The 17,506-nt window shown below is 52.4% G+C and overlaps 9 protein-coding genes across 9 annotated transcripts; 3 read left to right on the forward strand and 6 right to left on the reverse strand.

Moving 5' to 3' along the window:
- Positions 1-1,356: 1,356 nt before the first annotated feature.
- Positions 1,357-3,159, reverse strand: J4E86_000894 (uncharacterized protein; the record flags this gene model as incomplete). Its single annotated transcript, XM_051441467.1, has 1 exon — positions 1,357-3,159. One exon carries the CDS (start codon positions 3,157-3,159, stop codon positions 1,357-1,359), a length of 1,803 nt encoding a protein of 600 aa, XP_051307638.1.
- A 1,137-nt stretch (positions 3,160-4,296) lies between these two features.
- On the reverse strand, positions 4,297-5,424 carry J4E86_000895 (uncharacterized protein; the record flags this gene model as incomplete). Its single annotated transcript, XM_051441468.1, has 3 exons — positions 4,297-4,512; positions 4,569-4,828; positions 4,878-5,424. The coding sequence occupies 3 exons, from the start codon at positions 5,422-5,424 to the stop codon at positions 4,297-4,299; spliced, it is 1,023 nt and encodes a 340-aa protein (XP_051307639.1).
- Positions 5,425-5,704: 280 nt separating this feature from the next.
- Positions 5,705-9,162, forward strand: J4E86_000896 (uncharacterized protein; the record flags this gene model as incomplete). Its single annotated transcript, XM_051441469.1, has 3 exons — positions 5,705-5,799; positions 5,856-8,811; positions 8,863-9,162. The coding sequence occupies 3 exons, from the start codon at positions 5,705-5,707 to the stop codon at positions 9,160-9,162; spliced, it is 3,351 nt and encodes a 1,116-aa protein (XP_051307640.1).
- A 407-nt stretch (positions 9,163-9,569) lies between these two features.
- J4E86_000897 (uncharacterized protein) lies at positions 9,570-10,232 on the reverse strand (the record flags this gene model as incomplete). The annotated part of the gene is made up of 1 exon (XM_051441470.1): positions 9,570-10,232. One exon carries the CDS (start codon positions 10,230-10,232, stop codon positions 9,570-9,572), a length of 663 nt encoding a protein of 220 aa, XP_051307641.1.
- Positions 10,233-10,685: 453 nt separating this feature from the next.
- Positions 10,686-11,392, reverse strand: J4E86_000898 (uncharacterized protein; the record flags this gene model as incomplete). Its single annotated transcript, XM_051441471.1, has 3 exons — positions 10,686-11,093; positions 11,154-11,250; positions 11,304-11,392. 3 exons carry the CDS (start codon positions 11,390-11,392, stop codon positions 10,686-10,688), a joined length of 594 nt encoding a protein of 197 aa, XP_051307642.1.
- Positions 11,393-11,958: 566 nt separating this feature from the next.
- TOA2 (Transcription initiation factor IIA small chain (TFIIA 13.5 kDa subunit)) lies at positions 11,959-12,414 on the reverse strand (the record flags this gene model as incomplete). The annotated part of the gene is made up of 3 exons (XM_051441472.1): positions 11,959-12,105; positions 12,164-12,311; positions 12,368-12,414. 3 exons carry the CDS (start codon positions 12,412-12,414, stop codon positions 11,959-11,961), a joined length of 342 nt encoding a protein of 113 aa, XP_051307643.1.
- A 225-nt stretch (positions 12,415-12,639) lies between these two features.
- On the forward strand, positions 12,640-13,439 carry VMA16 (H(+)-transporting V0 sector ATPase subunit c''; the record flags this gene model as incomplete). Its single annotated transcript, XM_051441473.1, has 5 exons — positions 12,640-12,697; positions 12,744-12,778; positions 12,831-12,922; positions 12,974-13,285; positions 13,337-13,439. 5 exons carry the CDS (start codon positions 12,640-12,642, stop codon positions 13,437-13,439), a joined length of 600 nt encoding a protein of 199 aa, XP_051307644.1.
- A 374-nt stretch (positions 13,440-13,813) lies between these two features.
- J4E86_000901 (uncharacterized protein) lies at positions 13,814-16,095 on the forward strand (the record flags this gene model as incomplete). Its single annotated transcript, XM_051441474.1, has 7 exons — positions 13,814-14,089; positions 14,143-14,183; positions 14,232-14,269; positions 14,318-14,539; positions 14,589-14,597; positions 14,655-15,459; positions 15,513-16,095. 7 exons carry the CDS (start codon positions 13,814-13,816, stop codon positions 16,093-16,095), a joined length of 1,974 nt encoding a protein of 657 aa, XP_051307645.1.
- A 349-nt stretch (positions 16,096-16,444) lies between these two features.
- On the reverse strand, positions 16,445-17,058 carry J4E86_000902 (uncharacterized protein; the record flags this gene model as incomplete). The annotated part of the gene is made up of 2 exons (XM_051441475.1): positions 16,445-16,932; positions 16,986-17,058. The coding sequence occupies 2 exons, from the start codon at positions 17,056-17,058 to the stop codon at positions 16,445-16,447; spliced, it is 561 nt and encodes a 186-aa protein (XP_051307646.1).
- Positions 17,059-17,506: the final 448 nt, after the last annotated feature.

Genomic DNA, 17,506 nt, shown 5'->3' on the forward strand with positions numbered 1-17,506 from the left:
CGGACGCACTTGCCCTCCTGGGCTGCGTCTGAGGCCACCTAGAAGCCTTCGGTGTCATTCACCTTTTTCTGGAGTGAGTTCGTATATGTTCTTCTTGTCTACGAAGACATCTCTAACATGCTTTGTCAGATCCAAATCAATCCAAGATAGACGTAGCGCGAGGCTACGGTAGCCTCGCGCTGTTTCGATCCCGACAGCACATCATGATCATCTGAACAACTGTCCTCCACTCCTCCAACAACGCTTTTGGTGGTACCCTCTTCAAGATATATGGTTTACGAAGGATTTACTCGCGGAAAGCAATCAAGGGCCCGACAATATCAAGCCGTCGGTCTTGATGACTGTGGAATCACTGGAAATTGCCCTCCGAACTTCTCATGTGTCTCGACACGTTCTATCCTGCCCAATGATCTCTACTGAGGCACAGAAAAATGTTAACGCTCCTAATGCTTGTTTGTACACGCCACATGATTCAGTCGATGATATCCATTTACTCCGCGACGATCGGTCCATCCCGGCCCATCGTAGCAGGCGGTTTAACGAAACTTCGGAGCATTCTATGGACCATTCACCTCAATCATCTGGTTCTACCGCTGCAGCTTTATATCTAACTCATGATGGTGGTAGAGTTGTTGTCCCCACTCAGCAGCTTCAACGCCGGTACATCCAGGAAGGAAGGAAGAAGCATCCCTGCACTGAATGCTCCCGGAGCTACGACCACCGCAAGAACCTGCGCGATCACATACGAAGCAAGCATACCGATGATCGATACGCATGCCCCGTTCACGGTTGCAGGGCCAGCATAGCACATCAAAAGAACCTCAAAAGACACATTGAAAAGCACAAGAAGTTCCTCAACAACGAAACCACACAATCCAGAGTTACACCACCACCACCATGAGTCGATACAACCGTTGAGAGTGGGGTTTTGCTGGACCAATATGGCCAACGCTGGTATGCCCAGGTGAATTGGCTCCGTTTTACATGCAGCGGAGGCGTTGAAACCGAGCATATTGGGTACACTGCCACTGTTCGCGGTTGAACAGTGCATTAGTCGTACTGCAGTATCACGATATAAGAGAAGCAGTACTTCCAGCAGACCTCGTGAGTCTAGGAAGTTCTATGATATTTTCCTTTGTAGGTTTTCCAATGGCGTCTGACTACGACAAGTCATGCCCTCATGCTTGTTGTTTGCATGTTATACGATACTATAGAAGTAAATAAAGAATTCAACGAACCAACGTTTGTTCTGACATAGCCTCCCTTCCTTCGTTTGAACCAGTGCACCCATATAGCTCCATGCTACTCCGTAAATTCAAACGGAGCAAGTCCCACAGCTCGAGGAGCTATTACCCATTAGCTTGATCTCATCTCGTCAGTGATGGAACCCGACTTACCGATGTACGATGGTTTAACAACGTCTTTACCAGTGACCCTCTTGATATCCGCAAAGACGACGTCCATAGGAAGAAACATTCCTTGTCCAGTACCAGTCACTCCGAAGAGCAGACCGAGTTGTGTGCCTGATCCTTCGTGCAATACTATACTGCCATTGTCACCAAACTCAGCGAAGTCCTTCCTCTCGTCCCTGCTAACCACGCCGAAGCATGCAGCCACATTTCTCGCATCCATGCCATAAGCGCCCGAGATTTCCTCGTCTGCATCAGGATTGATGATGATCATACAAGCGTTAATAGTGCCGGCCGTCCAGCCACTCGTGCGCCCATATTTGGCGACATGGACTTCTTCTTTGTTAACATTGAAGGTTGACCATTGCCTGCACCGCTGCGTTGGGACAAGTTTCGTCTTGGTAGAGTAAACATCAGGCAGACTGTTGGTAACGTCGCGTTTTTTCGTGTCGTTCATACGAATTAACGCCCAGTCGAGTGGGAAGACGAAAATGGGCTGCAACGCCTTCATCTTGTCTTTAGATTGGCCGGTGTCGGGATCTGAAGCATACTTGTTGGCCTTGATAGTTCGGCGACCTGAGCCTGCGTAGACGTAGCCAATACGCCGGTCGAAGCTTTCGCATTTCTTGTACTCTTCATCCTTCTTTTCGTGCAACATCTTGCATTCCACATCTCCATTAGCAGCGTAAGTATGGTAAAGCGTGATCTGTCTTTGCAGCAATTTGAGGTAGCCGTGATGGTCGAGCGTCGCTGGCGATACCATGGGTTGAGGTACGTTGGCCAGGGTCTTGTCGTTGACACCCAGAGCCTTGTTGGCCGTGTTAGAGACGACGCTGTCAAGTCGTGCATCGCGGACGCCGTGCCAGCTCGTTATTCCGCATCGAATGCCGCCGGACAGGGTCACAGATCCACCCAAAGTACTGCAACCTGTTTCATCACCCGAGATTCCAAGAGAGGATCCCATATCGGCCTTTTTGACGTAGGATGAGCCATTGACGCTGTCGGTCAAGCTGTTTCGCCTCTTTGCCCCCAGCATCGTTCTCCCACACAGTATTTCGATGCCGAATTCGGGAGCTCTCTTGGCAATCTCAGCCACAATCGAAGGTACTACGATATCGAACCATTTGGGATCGCGCGCAGTTGGTGTAGTGACGACAATTGTTGGTGAGCACTCCTGGCGATCGTCGATCAATCCTCGATGGAGAATCTCTACTGAAAGCCATTCATGCTTGCTCAACAAAGACAAAACATCTGGAGAAATGGCTTCCCATTGCTGGTGTATATTGTGCTCATCATGGCGGATGGGGAAAGACATAATGCCAGAGGGGTGCCTTGCTCGATAGTCTATACATTCAATCTGTACATCCTCCGTCCAGGAATTTTCGCGGAAGCTGCCTCTAATCCTGATGATAGCATCTTCAATCTCATGACGAGCGTGCTTCAGCATGTCGACCCGTATCAAGAGCGTCAAATGCTCTATATTGTCGTTCTCCTTAGTAGCATCCCGAGGAACTCGGAACGCAAAGTAGAACGCGTAAGCCCCCCTGAGCAAGCCATGTGCTATCAGAATATCTTGCACATCATGCAGTATCTGATATGAGCCTGGTATCATCCATCTCGCATCAATGTCGGTGTCCATCGGCAGAGGTGCAAGTGTCGGCCAGCCCATACGATATGGAACGTGTCCGGGGTCCATCTCTTTGCGAATCTCCTCGTCGGTACGAGATGTATAGCGCCTGCGTTGGGACATGGTGGGAAGTAGTCGATGAGTTAATCTAGTTCTTGGGAGATGGTCGCGGCCTAGGTATACAGTAAACTGCTTTTGCCTCGTACGACGAAGAAGTTCGATAGGCTGGCTGGAGTCTACGTTAATATTTAACTGTGGGATTAGAAGACCTCAAAGGCGATGTAGCTGCCTAGGCTTTCTGTGAAGATATACTCTGTGAGAAGCTGTTATTTGATATTCTCCATATAGGTGCTGGGCGTAGTGGCATCCATGGTACTGCGATGACATAGAGCGAGACGAGCCACTCATGACTCCCGAAATACATAACCACCACATACGCAAAGGTGATCCTCATCAAGTGAGAGAGATCGCAATTCTCAGACTCTAGCGTAGTGGTAGAAGCTGTGGAAAGCAGAGCATAGGCCTGTGGAAGAGAAATTCGGCCCAAGCCAGTGTGTACCATGGTCACACAACCTGCGATGTCGTTTTGATCATTCACATGTTTTGAACTCGAATAAAGTATTGGACCGAGGATTCGGCGCGATCCATTACATCATGAACCGACTGTGGTACGTATCAACCTCATAGAGACCTGTCACCCTTCACGGATATCTGGTCAGAGACGAACAACGACAAGGCTCCCAGGCTTCCCACATGGTATCGAGACTGCTACCTTCCCTTCCCGCATCGCGTCTTTATTCTCGATATGTCGGTCATCCACTTATCGGTTTCCTGGCCCATATCCCATAGATAGCGGATAGCTACTTCCAAATCTAGCCTCGAATCGAAGGTCACGGCCGTATCGTAGGTATCCGGCATAGTACCAATCGACCGCACCGGGACCACGCAGGCGTTTTACACCTCTGCGTCTGCCGCGATAATTCCCCGGTCCCATCGGCTGGTAGCCCAAGTCTACATCAAACTAAGAGAGAGAAAATTAGCATTGTGTCACTGAATAGTTCTAGCCTCGTGAGGAGACGAGAAACATGTCGATATTCGCAGGCCTGCAGCATCATTGTGTAGTAACAGCTCAGTAATATTTTGGGGGTATCTAGTAGGTAAATGGGAAGATAGATGTTCAATGGCCAAGTAGGATAATAATGGTGGTGCGAGAAGCTCTTTCGCGCAACAGCCAGTGTTATACGCGCGAAATTCACTTGCTCAACTCACTGATGGCTCGTCAGCCTGGTCGTCGGAGTCGTCGGATATCTCGATGAGGTCTTCGGCGTCGCGCCTAGGCCTCTTCTTGCTGGCTTTGCCGCCGGAGCCGACGGCGTCGAGGAACTCGTTGTTGTCGATCTTGGACTGGAGTTTGGGCGCGGATGCAACGTCTGCGAGGAAGAGGCGGTCGTTGTACGCATCAAAGGCTCGCTCGTCCTATAGCATGATTAGCTCATCACCAGCGAGATGGAGCGCAAGACGGAAGGACGTACGTTCTCGTCGTAGTAGTCGAGCCTCAGCCACTGCTCTTGGTTGGTCGACTTCATGAAGGCCTGAGTCAGCTCTGCGGCAGTGTCACCACCCGTCTTCTTGACTTGGGCGAGGAAGGCCTTTGGTTCAGCGACCTTGGCGCCTTCCTGTGACTCCTTCTCGCGGCGGCGCTGGACAGCTTCTAGCTGGGCGGAGGCGTCGATCTGGTGGAACTGTGTGCGGAGCTGGACGAGGCCGTTGCAGCGTGTGAGGTGGAGCTCGTCTGCGCCGAGTCAGTCTTGGAGCGAGTGTTGTTGTCGCGCGCTACTTACTATCGCGGAAGGTGCCGAGCATGTAGCTGGTGCCCTTGCCGTCGTCGTGCATGATCTGGCCACCGAAAGTCTGCGTGTTGAGGACGTGGCCCTTCTCGTTGGCGTCCTCGAAGTGAGTGACGTACTCCTCAAAGTTGTCGTCGTCCTCGGTCGCAATGGGCGCTGCGGGGGCTCCTCCCTCGCCGGCGGCGCCAGGGCGGTTGGCGCTACGCGGCATGGTGCGCTCGAAGCCGGAGGCGATACCGAAGGCCTTCTGGCCAAAGCCCTTGGTCTTGCGCATGGCCTCGCCCCAGCGCACGCCGGCGACGCGGTTGTAGTTGCGGTGGATGTTGACGGGCACGTCGACCTCAATGAAGCCCGACTCTTTCTTGAGGCGCAGCTGCGAGGGCTGGCTCTCGGTGGCCTTGGTGAAGGGCTGGTCGGGCGGGCGGTTCAGGTACTGCAGCACGTACAGCTGCTGCTCGGCCATCTCGGGGGTGATGTAGACGTCGTACTCAGCCACGACGGGGTCCTCGTCTTCGATATCCATGGCCGCTGAGTTGGCCATTGTGTTAGCGGAGTCTGGCTTGGTGTTGTGGGGAGCGAGGGCTGGACGTACAGGCCATTTTAAGTGGGCGCGTCGGGGCTGCAAGCAAAAAGAGTCGCGGTCACCCAAAGTTCCAAAAGTCCAAAAGTTCCAAAAGTCACGGCCGCCCCGCAACGCGAAGTCGCGTGGAGCCGCGGCCCGTGCAGCTCAATGACGGAATGCATCCGATGTCTCCAGCCCGCCAACCACGATAGTTCTATTCTGTACTTTGAGCTATCCACAAGCTCTAACAGATATCGCCATGGCTTACATTGCACCCATCCACCGGCCAAGCAGCGTCCGGCATGCGCTCAAGCTCAACTTCCTCGCCCCGGAGGAGGATTGCCTCGTAGTCGCGTAAGCAGTCCGCGGGTACATGCACCACTATCTCTCCAATGCTAATACGATTGCAGCAAATCCAACAGACTCGAATTCTACACGCAGACCTCCGATGGATTGGCCCTCCAACACTCCAAAGCCATCTATGGCAAGGTCACCATGCTCCAGAAGCTCCGCCCAGCCCTATCGCCGACCGACCACCTCTTCGTTGGAACCGATCGATACATGTACTTCACCCTGTCATGGAATTCCGAGAAGAAACAGCTACAAACGGAAAAATCATTCGCGAGCGTGGCCGACAATGCCGCAAGAGAGTCGCAAACGGGCGAGAGGTGTCACATCGATCCAACGGGGCGATTCATGACTGTCGAGGTCTACGAGGGCATTGTCACCGTCATACCGCTAGTCCAAAGGGGAAAGAAGAGGAAGCAAGAGGCTGATATCGCCCATCTGGGAGACCCTCAACCAGTCAGACTACCCGAGATGTTCGTCCGCTCGTCTGCCTTCTTGCGCCCACGGTCTTTCGACGACAAGCCCAAGATGGCGCTACTATACGAAGACACACACTCCCAAGTCAAGCTGAAGTTACGGGAACTCACCTACGCCGGCGAAGAGGTGGACCTACAAGAAGGCGAGACCTGCAAGACCGAACTGGAGCTTGGCTCGAGCCACCTGATACCCGTCGAGGAGCCTTCTCACGGCCTGGTAGTCATCGGCGAAACATCTATCGGATACTACGACGACGAGAGTGGGGAGCTCCAAACTGAGCCACTAGATGAGGCAACAATCTTTGTGGCTTGGGAACGCATCGACGCACAGCGATTCGTGCTCGCCGATGACTACGGTCGCCTATACATGTTCATGTTGGTCTTGAGCAGCCAAGGCAAGGTCCAATCATGGAAGCTGGACGTAATCGGGGAGACATCGCGCGCATCTACGCTGGTATATCTCGATGCTGGCTATGTCTTTGTGGGATCGCATCAGGGCGATTCGCAAGTCATCAAGATTGCAGAAAAATCGATGGAGGTCGTCCAGACATTCTCCAACATCGCGCCTATACTTGACTTCACAATCATGGATATGGGCAACAGATCTGGTGAAGGGCAAAGCAATGAATACTCTTCTGGCCAGGCGCGCATAGTAACCGGTAGTGGCGCCTATCAAGATGGAAGTCTCCGAAGCGTTAGAAGCGGAGTTGGACTGGAGGATCTTGGTGTGTTGGGCGAAATGGAACAGATCTCTGATCTATTCAGTCTGAAATCCACCGCCTCTGCCCAGTATGAAGACACCTTACTCGTCAGTTTCGTCAACGAGTCGCGCATCTTTCGCTTCGACCCACAGGGCGAGGTAGAAGAGGTGGACGAGTTTGCTTCGCTCGCTTTGGATGAAACGACACTGGCCGCTGCGAACATCTCACAAGGCCGTGTGATTCAGGTTACAAACGGACGAGCCCGAATTTGCGATCTCGACGGCGGAATGATAACGTCAGAATGGATGCCAATGGGTGGTCAGGCTATCACCGCTGCTTCAATCAACGACAGTCATGTTCTTGTCTCCTTAGGAGGCGTCACTATCGTTTCTCTGAGTATGGCGGACGGTCTGCAGGTTGTCAAAGAGAAGAAATTTGGTTCCGAAAGTCAAGTCGCCTGCATTGCTCTTCCGTCAGTCTCGAGCTCGATATGCTTCATCGGTTTCTGGAGCAACTCCCAACTCGCCATATGCTCTCTCGACACCCTGGAAGCGGTCAAGACAGTCCAGATCTCCGAAGACTCCGTTCCCCGCTCATTGCTACTGACTCAAATATTTCCGGAACAACCGCCATCCCTCTTTGCCGCATTAGCAGATGGCAATGTTGTCACATACGCCTACGATCCCTCAACACATGAGCTATCAGGAAGGAAGAGCATCGTTCTAGGCACGCGCGAAGCTAGTTTCCGTGCTCTACCTCGCGGCAACGGCCTATTCAATGTCTTTGCAACATGCGAACACCCTTCCTTGATTTACTCGTCAGAAGGCCGTCTTGTATACTCCGCTGTTACAGCAGAGAAAGCGACGACAGTCTGTCCTTTCGACTCAGAAGCATACCCCGGATCTGTAGCCATCGCAACCTCAGAAGACCTCCGCATCGCTCTAGTAGACACCGAACGGACAACGCATGTACAGACGCTAAAGGTCGATGAGACCGTACGACGGATAGCATACTCACCTAGTCTGAAAGCTTTCGGTCTTGGCACTATCAAGAGGATACTCAAACATGGCGAGGAGATCATGCTAAGTCATTTCAAGCTCGTGGATGAAATCCAGTTCAAAGAGCTCGACACTTATGCGCTCAACGAAGAAGAACTGATCGAATGCGTCATGCGCTGCGAACTCCCAGACGGCTCAGGCGGGGTTGCAGAGCGCTTTGTCATCGGTACCGCATATCTAGACGATCAGAACGCGACTGCAGAACGCGGTCGCATAATCATCCTAGAGGTAACGCCTGAGCGCGTACTCAAGCTCGTCACCGAAATCGCTGTAAAGGGCGGTTGCAGATGTCTAGCCATCTGTGAAGGCAAAATCGTCGCCGCGCTCATCAAGACTATCGTGGTATACGATGTCGAATTTAAAACGCAGAGCTCTCCTGATCTGGTCAAGCTAGCCTCGTTCAGATGCTCGACTGCACCGATTGATGTTACAGTTAATGGTACCATGATCGCCATCGCTGACCTGATGAAGTCACTCGCAGTCGTCGAGTATACAAAGGGCGAGGCGGGTCTACCAGACAAGCTTGTAGAGGTCGCGCGCCATTACCAGACTACTTGGGCAACAGCAGTGGCCGAGGTAGACACGAACACTTACCTCGAAAGCGACGCGGAAGGAAACCTGATGGTCTTGTATCGCGACCCAAACGGTGTGACAGATGACGACAAGAGGCGGTTGAATGTCAGCTCGGAAATGCTACTCGGAGAAATGGTGAACAGAATACGTCGGATTGATGTCATGACAACCTCGGACGCTGCAGTCATTCCCAAAGCGTTCGTCGGCACTGTAAGTCTATTCCATCACATTCATCACTTACGGATACTGATTTCCATGCAGGTCGAAGGCTCAATCTACCTCTTCGGTCTCATCTCACCCGACTACCAAAACCTCCTCATGACGCTCCAATCCAATCTCGGCGCTCTCGTCGCCGCACCGGGAGACATGGACTTTGCCAAGTTCCGGGCGTTCAAGAACACCGTCAGGGAGGAGGAAGAGCCTATGCGTTTCGTCGATGGAGAATTAGTGGAGCGCTTTTTGGATGTAAGCGAGGAAGTACAAAGGAAGGCCATTGAGGGATTAGGTGTGGAGCTCGAGGAAGTCAAGGGATTGATTGAGGGACTGAGGAGATTACATTAATACAGGGGGATTAACATAGCTAAGCTAGTAGCATGAATCGAAAGTACTTATCGCACAAATGCAAGAAAAGCAGAAACTAAGCCACGTGAAGAGAAATCAATCGCAGCCTCAGTCCACCTCTTTTTAGTTATTACAAGTACTGGAAAGGAAAGAAAATGTCAAATTCCAAAACGCCTCCCATACCATGCCTTCGTAACAAACGCCGTTTTGAGCCGCTGTACATGCTCCATTCCCATTATCGCGCTTGAAGTTTTTCGCTTGCTAGATAAACGTCCATTTCGTCGTACAAATCATCATTGCTCGTACCACTTTTGAACGCCTGAACGCCTATCATCCGTATAATCGACACAATCGTGCCTTGGTATCTGTAGTCGCTGTACAGCTCGCTGTGGGAATCTCAAGGTTCTTTAATCTTTTCCACCAGGACGGTTTCGTCTATAGGTGCCACTGGCCTCGCCTCCAGGCTTCTGCTGTTGCTCCTGGTCCTGGTCGTCGTCATGGTCTTGCTCGTAATCCTGGTTCTGCTGGTCCTCGCGCGCCCGATGGTTATACTTCTTACGGTTGTTTTTCCTGTACCTCCTCCTGAACCCGGTGTTGGGGTCCGCACCGTTTCCAGTCTGATGGTGCTCCCCGTGATGGTTCTGGTAGGGCATCCTACCGGCCCGTACGCCGTTGACCTCGCGGTGCTGGTTTGTGAACGGCTCGGGCGTGCCTTCGGTGTATCCAATGTAGGAGGTGTGCTCATGGATCCACATAGGACGTTGGGTTTGTTCGTAGTAAGGGGGTGGGGTGGCGTTGAAGTCAAACGGGTTGTGGACCTGGTTGTAGTAGTGGGTGTAGCCATCATATAAGGGGTATGGCTGATACCCGTAGAACCCAGGGCTGCAGAACGGCAGTCCCTGAGGATGTTGCGGCAGCTGGTACTGGGGCTGAGCGTTGAAGCCTTGCTGAGGCGGCGTCGCAGGGGAAGAGACGCGCTCGCTCGACGCAGGGCTGGGATGCGCAAGCTGGCCGGGAACAAACTCAGTGGCCGTAGGCCTCAGAAGGGCGGGAACTGGGCTATCCGACATTTTAGGGAGAAAGGTCGGTGTAAAAAGACTGTGGAGTTGGGGCTGCTTGGGGAGTGTTAAGTTGAGGGGGGAAAGGTGCGCCGGGTTTTATATAGGGAGAATGGGCAGCAAGCGAACCAGAAAGTGAAATACTCCTTGGCCCACCGATTGCGCACTCGAGGTGGGAAGTGAAAAGTGAAAAGGTGTGCCTCCCGGCGCGAGTAAATGTACTGTGCCGGCTCAAGCGGCGACGGACCAAGATTGTGCTGCGTTTGTTCGTGAAAGCACTGAACCCTGTTAGCAAGCCAATTGTACCCTAGCTGGGCGGCCTGTTGAGGGATTTTCAGCGATGTGTCGGTGACGAAAAATGAGGTGTAGGAGCTCATGCGCATGCGCGGTACCGCGGTATTGGTTGTCGTCACCCAGTAGGAGGGACCCAGATTGTACAGTCGCAGCAATGGATTGGTGTCCTGTCTATTTCAATACGCCGTCTTCGTCACTGCTGTCTCCTCCAGTGTTCTTCACGCTGTTGAGTTCGACTGTATCCTCGCCTTCATCTTCATCGTCCCTAAAGCCCTCCGCGTTCGCGTCACCATCGCGGTCGAGAAGTGGGGCCTCTCCCGTGGTAGCTACCACACTCTTTTTCTCCGTCTCCTCCCTCATGCCGATAATCACGCTTCCAGCTACCAGCATGGCCGCGCCCAGCCACCATAATCCTGGTAGATTTTCGCTGAAGATGATGAAACTAAGGACGGCGGTGACGATGAAGTTCGCAGACGTGTTGATGATGCTGACGCGTACGGTCGAGGAAGCGAGGGTAAGGGCACGCGTGAAGAGCCCCCACATGATCGCGTTGAAGAGGAGGTTCATGCCGAAGAAGAGCTGCGCGTTGCGTTAGTCGTGTGCGGGTAATGGAAGGTAGGACAGGTGGGGAGGACGCACCCCTCGTATCGCATATTCAACAATCTTGTTTGACGCACTCAGCCCGAATGCCAGGGCTATGGAGCTCGACCAGGAGGCAGTGAGCTCTGTGGTTGTGCTACATCATCGTCAGTACGCAGCGTGGGTTAGGTCGACGCAACGTTTTCTTACAGCTTTGCGAAGACGCCATTAAAAGCTGCACAAGCGCCACTGGAGATGGCAAGCATCAGCCACGCTGACTTGGTTTGCGGGAGAGACATGATCGCGGCCGAACTGGGGTGTTGCGGGGAATGAGGTCGATGTTCACGGATGCAAGTTGATGATCTGCAAGGTACAACCGGGTGCACTTCCGCGCTTAGTCAATATGGGGTAGTAGTACATGCAGGTCGCATCTTGACGCAATATATGAGGCAAGTGCTCTGTAGTGCGCATGCTACTGGGAGTCATAGTCTACTGCCCAGCTCTTCTATCCACTATCAGTCAAGAAGAGTTCACTAGAATTGCACTCCACCCTGAAGTCATCACCTGAGTGTAGCAGGAAGGGTACGATGGCCCAGATATGCAAAAGATCATAATTGTTCCAATTTATCAGCGTTAAACCAACGCGAATCACGCATTCAGTCCCAAACTCCTATTCATGCCAGAGGTATCGTGAAAGCCTTCCAAGGCTATTTTAGCCGTAACGCCGAAAGCATATGATGACACAGGTCTCTAATGAGACAGCTGTTTCTGCCGGTGGATTGCATCTTGCGCAATCGCATTTGCTTGAACGCGATTGTCTCCTTCCTGTCTGCTGCAGTGCATCTCTGAACGCCCTTTAGGTCGTCTAGGCCTCGCCAGGACGCTTCGCGTTGCAGCTAACAATCTTGACGCGGTCGGCATGAACTTGATGGGTGTTGTCCAGCTTGAAGTTGATATCCTTGATAATGAAGGTCCATACGTCGTCGCAGAAGCGGTAGGTATCGAGATGTCCCTACGGAGTTTCAAGTCAGCACACGATGCTTCTCACTGGTCGCCCGTGCGCAACTGACCTTGAATGTCAAGCGCGACTTGACCTTCTCCGAGAGCACATCGGCAACGGCCTTGTCAAAGTTGAGGAGGATCTTCATGGCGAGCTGGGGTTCTATCCGGCGCTCGGTGATGAGGTTGTCCAGGGTGTCCGTGAGAGAGCCGCCCAGGCTGTCCTCTGTTAGCCAGCGCTCCTTGCTACGCTCTCCCAGAGTGGCATGTAGTACCTGCTTCGGCGGTAGAGCTCGTAGTACTTGGTGTTGTCGGTGGCCATGGTGTTGATAGTTGCGACGAGCTGGTGGTTTGGTGTCGGTGACGCCTGAGCGGGAAGAGTGATGGGGGCGGCGCGCCGAGGTGGTGGTTACTAAGCCATTCGATGCTAGCGCGACGCGGCTTGTTCCGCCTGCATCATCGCCAGCTTCGCGGCGAGTCCATCACGACGAAGCTCCAGCCGCCTCTTTCACCATCCATCTCCGCCTCCACGACCACTAAACCCAACATGTCTCTTACTTATGGAACGGGCGGTGCGACCGCCGCCCTCGGTGTGGTGGGCCTGTGTATGTACCGCGCGCAGGGGCGTAGGCGATAGCTAACGACCTCCAGACATGCTCTTCAACAACGAAGGCGAAGCTTTCAACGTACGCACGCGTTCCTACCAACCCGATACGGACATGGCTGATTATATACCAGGTCGGAGCTTTCCTCGAAAGCATATCGCCATACACATTTGCTAGTGTCGGCATTGCGCTATGCATTGGTCTCTCTGTCGTAGGCTCGGCATGGTACGTCTAGCCGTCGGGTATATACACGCATCGCATCTGACAATCGCAAAGGGGCATCTGGACAACCGGTGTGTCCATCGTCGGTGGAGGTGTCAAGGCGCCACGGATACGAACCAAGAACCTGATCTCCATCATCTTCTGCGAAGTCGTCGCTATTTACGGTGTCATCATGGCCATCATCTTCTCCTCCAAGATGAACCAGCTCTCCGACCCTGAGCTGTTGTACTCTGGATCTAACTACTTCACCGGATACGCGCTGTTCTGGGCTGGAATAACCGTGGGCATGTGCAACCTGATCTGCGGTGTATGCGTGGGCATCAACGGAAGTAGCGCTGCCCTGGCCGATGCTGCGGACCCTGCAATGCAAGTAGCTGTCTTTCCTGGGTCTGTGTTTCGATGCTAACTTTGTTGCAGGTTCGTCAAGATCCTAACCATCGAGATTTTCGCTGCCATTCTTGGACTGTTCGGTCTCATCATCGGACTGCTCATGCAGAGCAATGCCAAGGACTTCCAGTGAGCGAAACTCCTCGCTATTTCGCCTCAGGGCACAATTATACGAACTATATCAAACCTCGATCCCGCCTAGAAGGACGCCAAGGGGGAGTGTTTTCGATGCCAGCTTTGTGGAGTCGGTCAAGAGGTTACTGAAGGTCATTTGTAAAGGATGTACGATGTACATAGGAAGGGGCGCTTGTATAATGCATGTAATATGAGCGAGCATCGGCGTTAAATACCATTTATCGATTACTGTTTCTAATCTTCTTGGATAATTCTCTTGAGTGAAATGGTGAATCTGAACGACTCGGCGTGTAAGCAATGGCCCGTGCACGATGTCCACAGGGTGGGATGTCCGCTCTACTCCGCTTCGACTCAACATCGACAACATTAAACATGGCCACCACAGGTTCAAAGTTGAAGGCAGCGATCTTGGTAGTGTCTGAGACTGCTTCCGAAGACCCATCAACCGATAAATGCATACCAGTCCTTAAGAAGGCCTTCGGAGATCTCGGAAATGACCAATGGGACGTTAGCGAAACCGAGATAGTACCCGACAACGCTCTCGCGATCCAGAAGACTATCAAAAGTTGGACTGACGGCCCGGATCCAATTAATCTGATCGTCACTAGCGGAGGTACTGGTTTCGCAACTAAAGATGTCACCCCGGAGGTGCGCACTATCATTCTCGAAATGGCCTGGAACACGCAGCTAATAGGAAGAAGGCAGTTACACCGTTGATTGATAGGCATGCTCCTGGTCTTATGTAGGTGATCTTTATCCATGGCGTATCCGAAGGCTCACATAATACCAGACATGGCATGCTCACAACTTCATACGCTGTCACGCCGTGTAAGTCTTTGATCACCAAGCTAATCATTTAGGCTAATGTTTGATCAGTTGCACTTATGGCGAGACCTGTTGCTGGAGTGCGAAAGAAGACTCTGATATTGACTTTACCTGGATCGCCAAAAGGTGCCAAAGAAAATCTAGAAGCAGTTCTGAAGTTACTACCCCATGCGTGCATTCAAGCCGCCGGTGCAGAGTCGAGACCGCTGCACGTCGGTGGTGTAGAGAAGCTCGAAAAGGACGCGGGTGTTTCTTCGGGTGGCGCTACTTCAGGTACGTGATGTGCCATTCACCCCAGTAACATTGCAACTTACAATGACAGGAACTGGAAGTGGGCATCACCACCATCACCATCATGGGCATTCGCATGGTCACGGCCGCCACGCAGGGCCCAAAGCTCACACGAACCCAGAAGAGCGTCCCCAGTCCAATGATCCTTCCGCAGGACCAACTCGCAGATATCGATCATCGCCCTACCCTATGTTGGCTGTTGAAGACGCGCTCAAGCTAATCTCAGAACAAACCCCAGCTGCTACAGTACAGAAAGTGCCAGTAGACATGAGACTTAGTGGCTCAGTCCTTGCCGAGGATGTGAAAGCCACCGAGTCTGTCCCGGCCTTCAGAGCCAGTATCGTTGATGGATATGCGGTCAAGATTCCAGCGACTGGCAAGTTTGAGAAAGGAACTTACCCTGTCTCGATCATATCTCATGCACAGCCTGGCGAAGTCAAGGAGCTGAAGGAAGGAGAAATTGCCAGGATTACGACTGGCGCCCCGCTTCCTCCCGGTGCTGACGCTGTGGTCATGGTTGAGGATACAGTGTTGAAGAGTCTGACCGACGATGGAAAGGAAGAGAAGGAGATCGAGATACTGACCGATGAGATCAAGCCGAACGAAAATGTACGCGAAGTCGGCAGCGATGTCAAAGAGGGTGAGATCATCCTGAAGAAAGGCGAAGGTGTCACAGTCGTGGGTGGCGAGTTTGGTCTCCTTGCGTCTGTGGGTACGACAGAAGTGTCAATCTACAAGAAGCCTGTCGTCGGAGTCCTGAGCACAGGAGATGAAATTATCCCACACAACAGAGAGGGCCCGCTGCGACTCGGAGAAGTGCGCGATACCAACCGTCCCACCCTCATCACTGCCGCACGAAGCCATAGGTTCGAAGTCATTGATTTGGGTATCGTCTCAGATAAGTAAGTGAAGTTGGAAAAAAATCTCCGATTCATCTGTCGCTGACCAAATCCAGACCTGGTACCCTTGAGCAGAGTCTCCGTGACGCGATGCGCAAGTGCGACGTTATCATCACCTCTGGTGGCGTCTCAATGGGCGAACTCGACTTACTCAAACCAACCATCGAGCGCTCTCTCGGCGGCGCGATCCACTTCGGCCGTGTCAACATGAAGCCAGGTAAACCCACCACCTTCGCCACTGTACCCGTCAAGGACAATGATGGGAACCCTGTCACCAAGTCGATTTTCTCGCTTCCTGGCAATCCAGCTTCAGCCGTCGTGTGTTTCCATCTCTTCGTTCTGCCTGCATTGCACCAGCAAGCTGGAATTAAACCACTCGGACTACCAAGGATCAGAGTAATACTGGACGAAGATGTGAGAATGGACAAGGGTCGTCCAGAATATCATCGTGCACTTGTTGTGACGAAAGAGGATGGGTTGCTATACGCCAGCTCAACAGGCGGGCAGAGGAGTAGCCGCATCGGCAGCTTCAGAGGTGCGAATGCGCTGCTTTGTATGCCACAAGGCGAAGGTAGCTTGAAGAAGGGAGAGAAGGTCGAGGCGCTACTCATGGGGAAGCTGGGCGAGGTGGAACGATGATAGACATGTTTGTCGCAATATTGTAGGATGAAAATGCACGTGCATTATATCTATTACATCTCAGAAAGTGTTCCACATCAACCATCTAAGTGTTGTTCCCTTCCCAACCGTCGTCGCTACATAACCGAATATCTAAGCCGAGACAAAGGAAAGAGAGTCCTGAAGGGTATTCGCAACTGCCGAAATGAACAAAGGAGATTGGGCTAAAACCCAAGGATCGGTACCAGGCGTGAGCTCAACATTACCCTGTCCCATCATCACCGTGCCTGCCTGTACCCGCAAAAACACCGACGCTAAAGTGGAAAGACGATACGAAAGACTTTTTTTGAGTTTGTGTGTGTGTGACTCCTCATGCGGGACCGTGGCTGGACTTTGGCTTCAAGTCCTCCATCATGACACTGCCTCTGAGGGATCCGGCGCTCGACGCCAGTGCCTTGCGGTACGCGTTGGTTTGGGAGAACTGCTCCTCGTAGTGCTCCTTCAGCTTGCGCTGTCTCTTCTCCCTCTTGTACATCCAGAATATAGTGGAAGCCAGGCCTGCGATGATCAAGGTGAAGACAGCTGTGAGGACACCGCCGACTATTGCCGTTTCCTTCTTTTCTTTTGAGCAGGTCTTAGGAGGTGGGGCAGTGGTTGCGACGGCCGCTGTGGGTTCATTGGTCGGGCTCGGGGTCTGGAGTTGGAGGGTTGCGCTGAAGGTTGTTGTGATTTGGGGTGCGTCTTCGTTGTTGCAGCAGCTCTTCGTGTCGTCGGCGCCGCGGCAGCAGTATGTTCCAGAGTCGCATGTTTGTAGTTGCCATGCTTTTACTGGCTTGAGACCAAGGAAGTCGTTGGAAACTAAAGTGAGTTAGTTGGAGAACATACGATGAGTCAGATGTCTGTGAACTTACCACCAGGGCACAAGTCTTGTTGGCATGCTGCATCTTTTCCTTCTTTGTCTGTACAGCCTCGAGAGAAGATCATACCGATCGACTCGTTTGTTGTTCCCATACACAACCCATTACTCATGCAGATGTCGGTGGACGCGCAGCATCCGCTGTGATTGGCGCTAGGGTTGCATGGCGTGTATGTTTTGTCGAGTGCTGTACCGTCAACGGCATAACATTGCTGACTCGTAGCAACTGCGATCAAGGTCGCGAAGACCGTAAGGAGGGACCGACTCGACACCATATTAGACAAAAGACAGTATAAAACAAGTAAAGGAGTGACTGGTTGCAAAAGCAAGTGATCGCGATGAACTGAAGATATGTGATGAGCGAACTGGATGTGTGGAGAACCTAAGGATGTTTTAGAGCATTAATGTATCCCATATGCTGTCGACAGGACATGGAGGTCCATATTTAGTCTTTAGCCCTACATTCGCAATGTTATGCGGCGAAGCCCTGTACAACCTTCTTCAGCTGGCAAAGCC

The sequence above is a fragment of the Alternaria arbusti genome, assembly GCF_024043155.1.
Source record: "Alternaria arbusti strain BMP 1465 chromosome Unknown scaffold_1, whole genome shotgun sequence".
Classification (NCBI taxonomy): domain Eukaryota; kingdom Fungi; phylum Ascomycota; class Dothideomycetes; order Pleosporales; family Pleosporaceae; genus Alternaria; species Alternaria arbusti.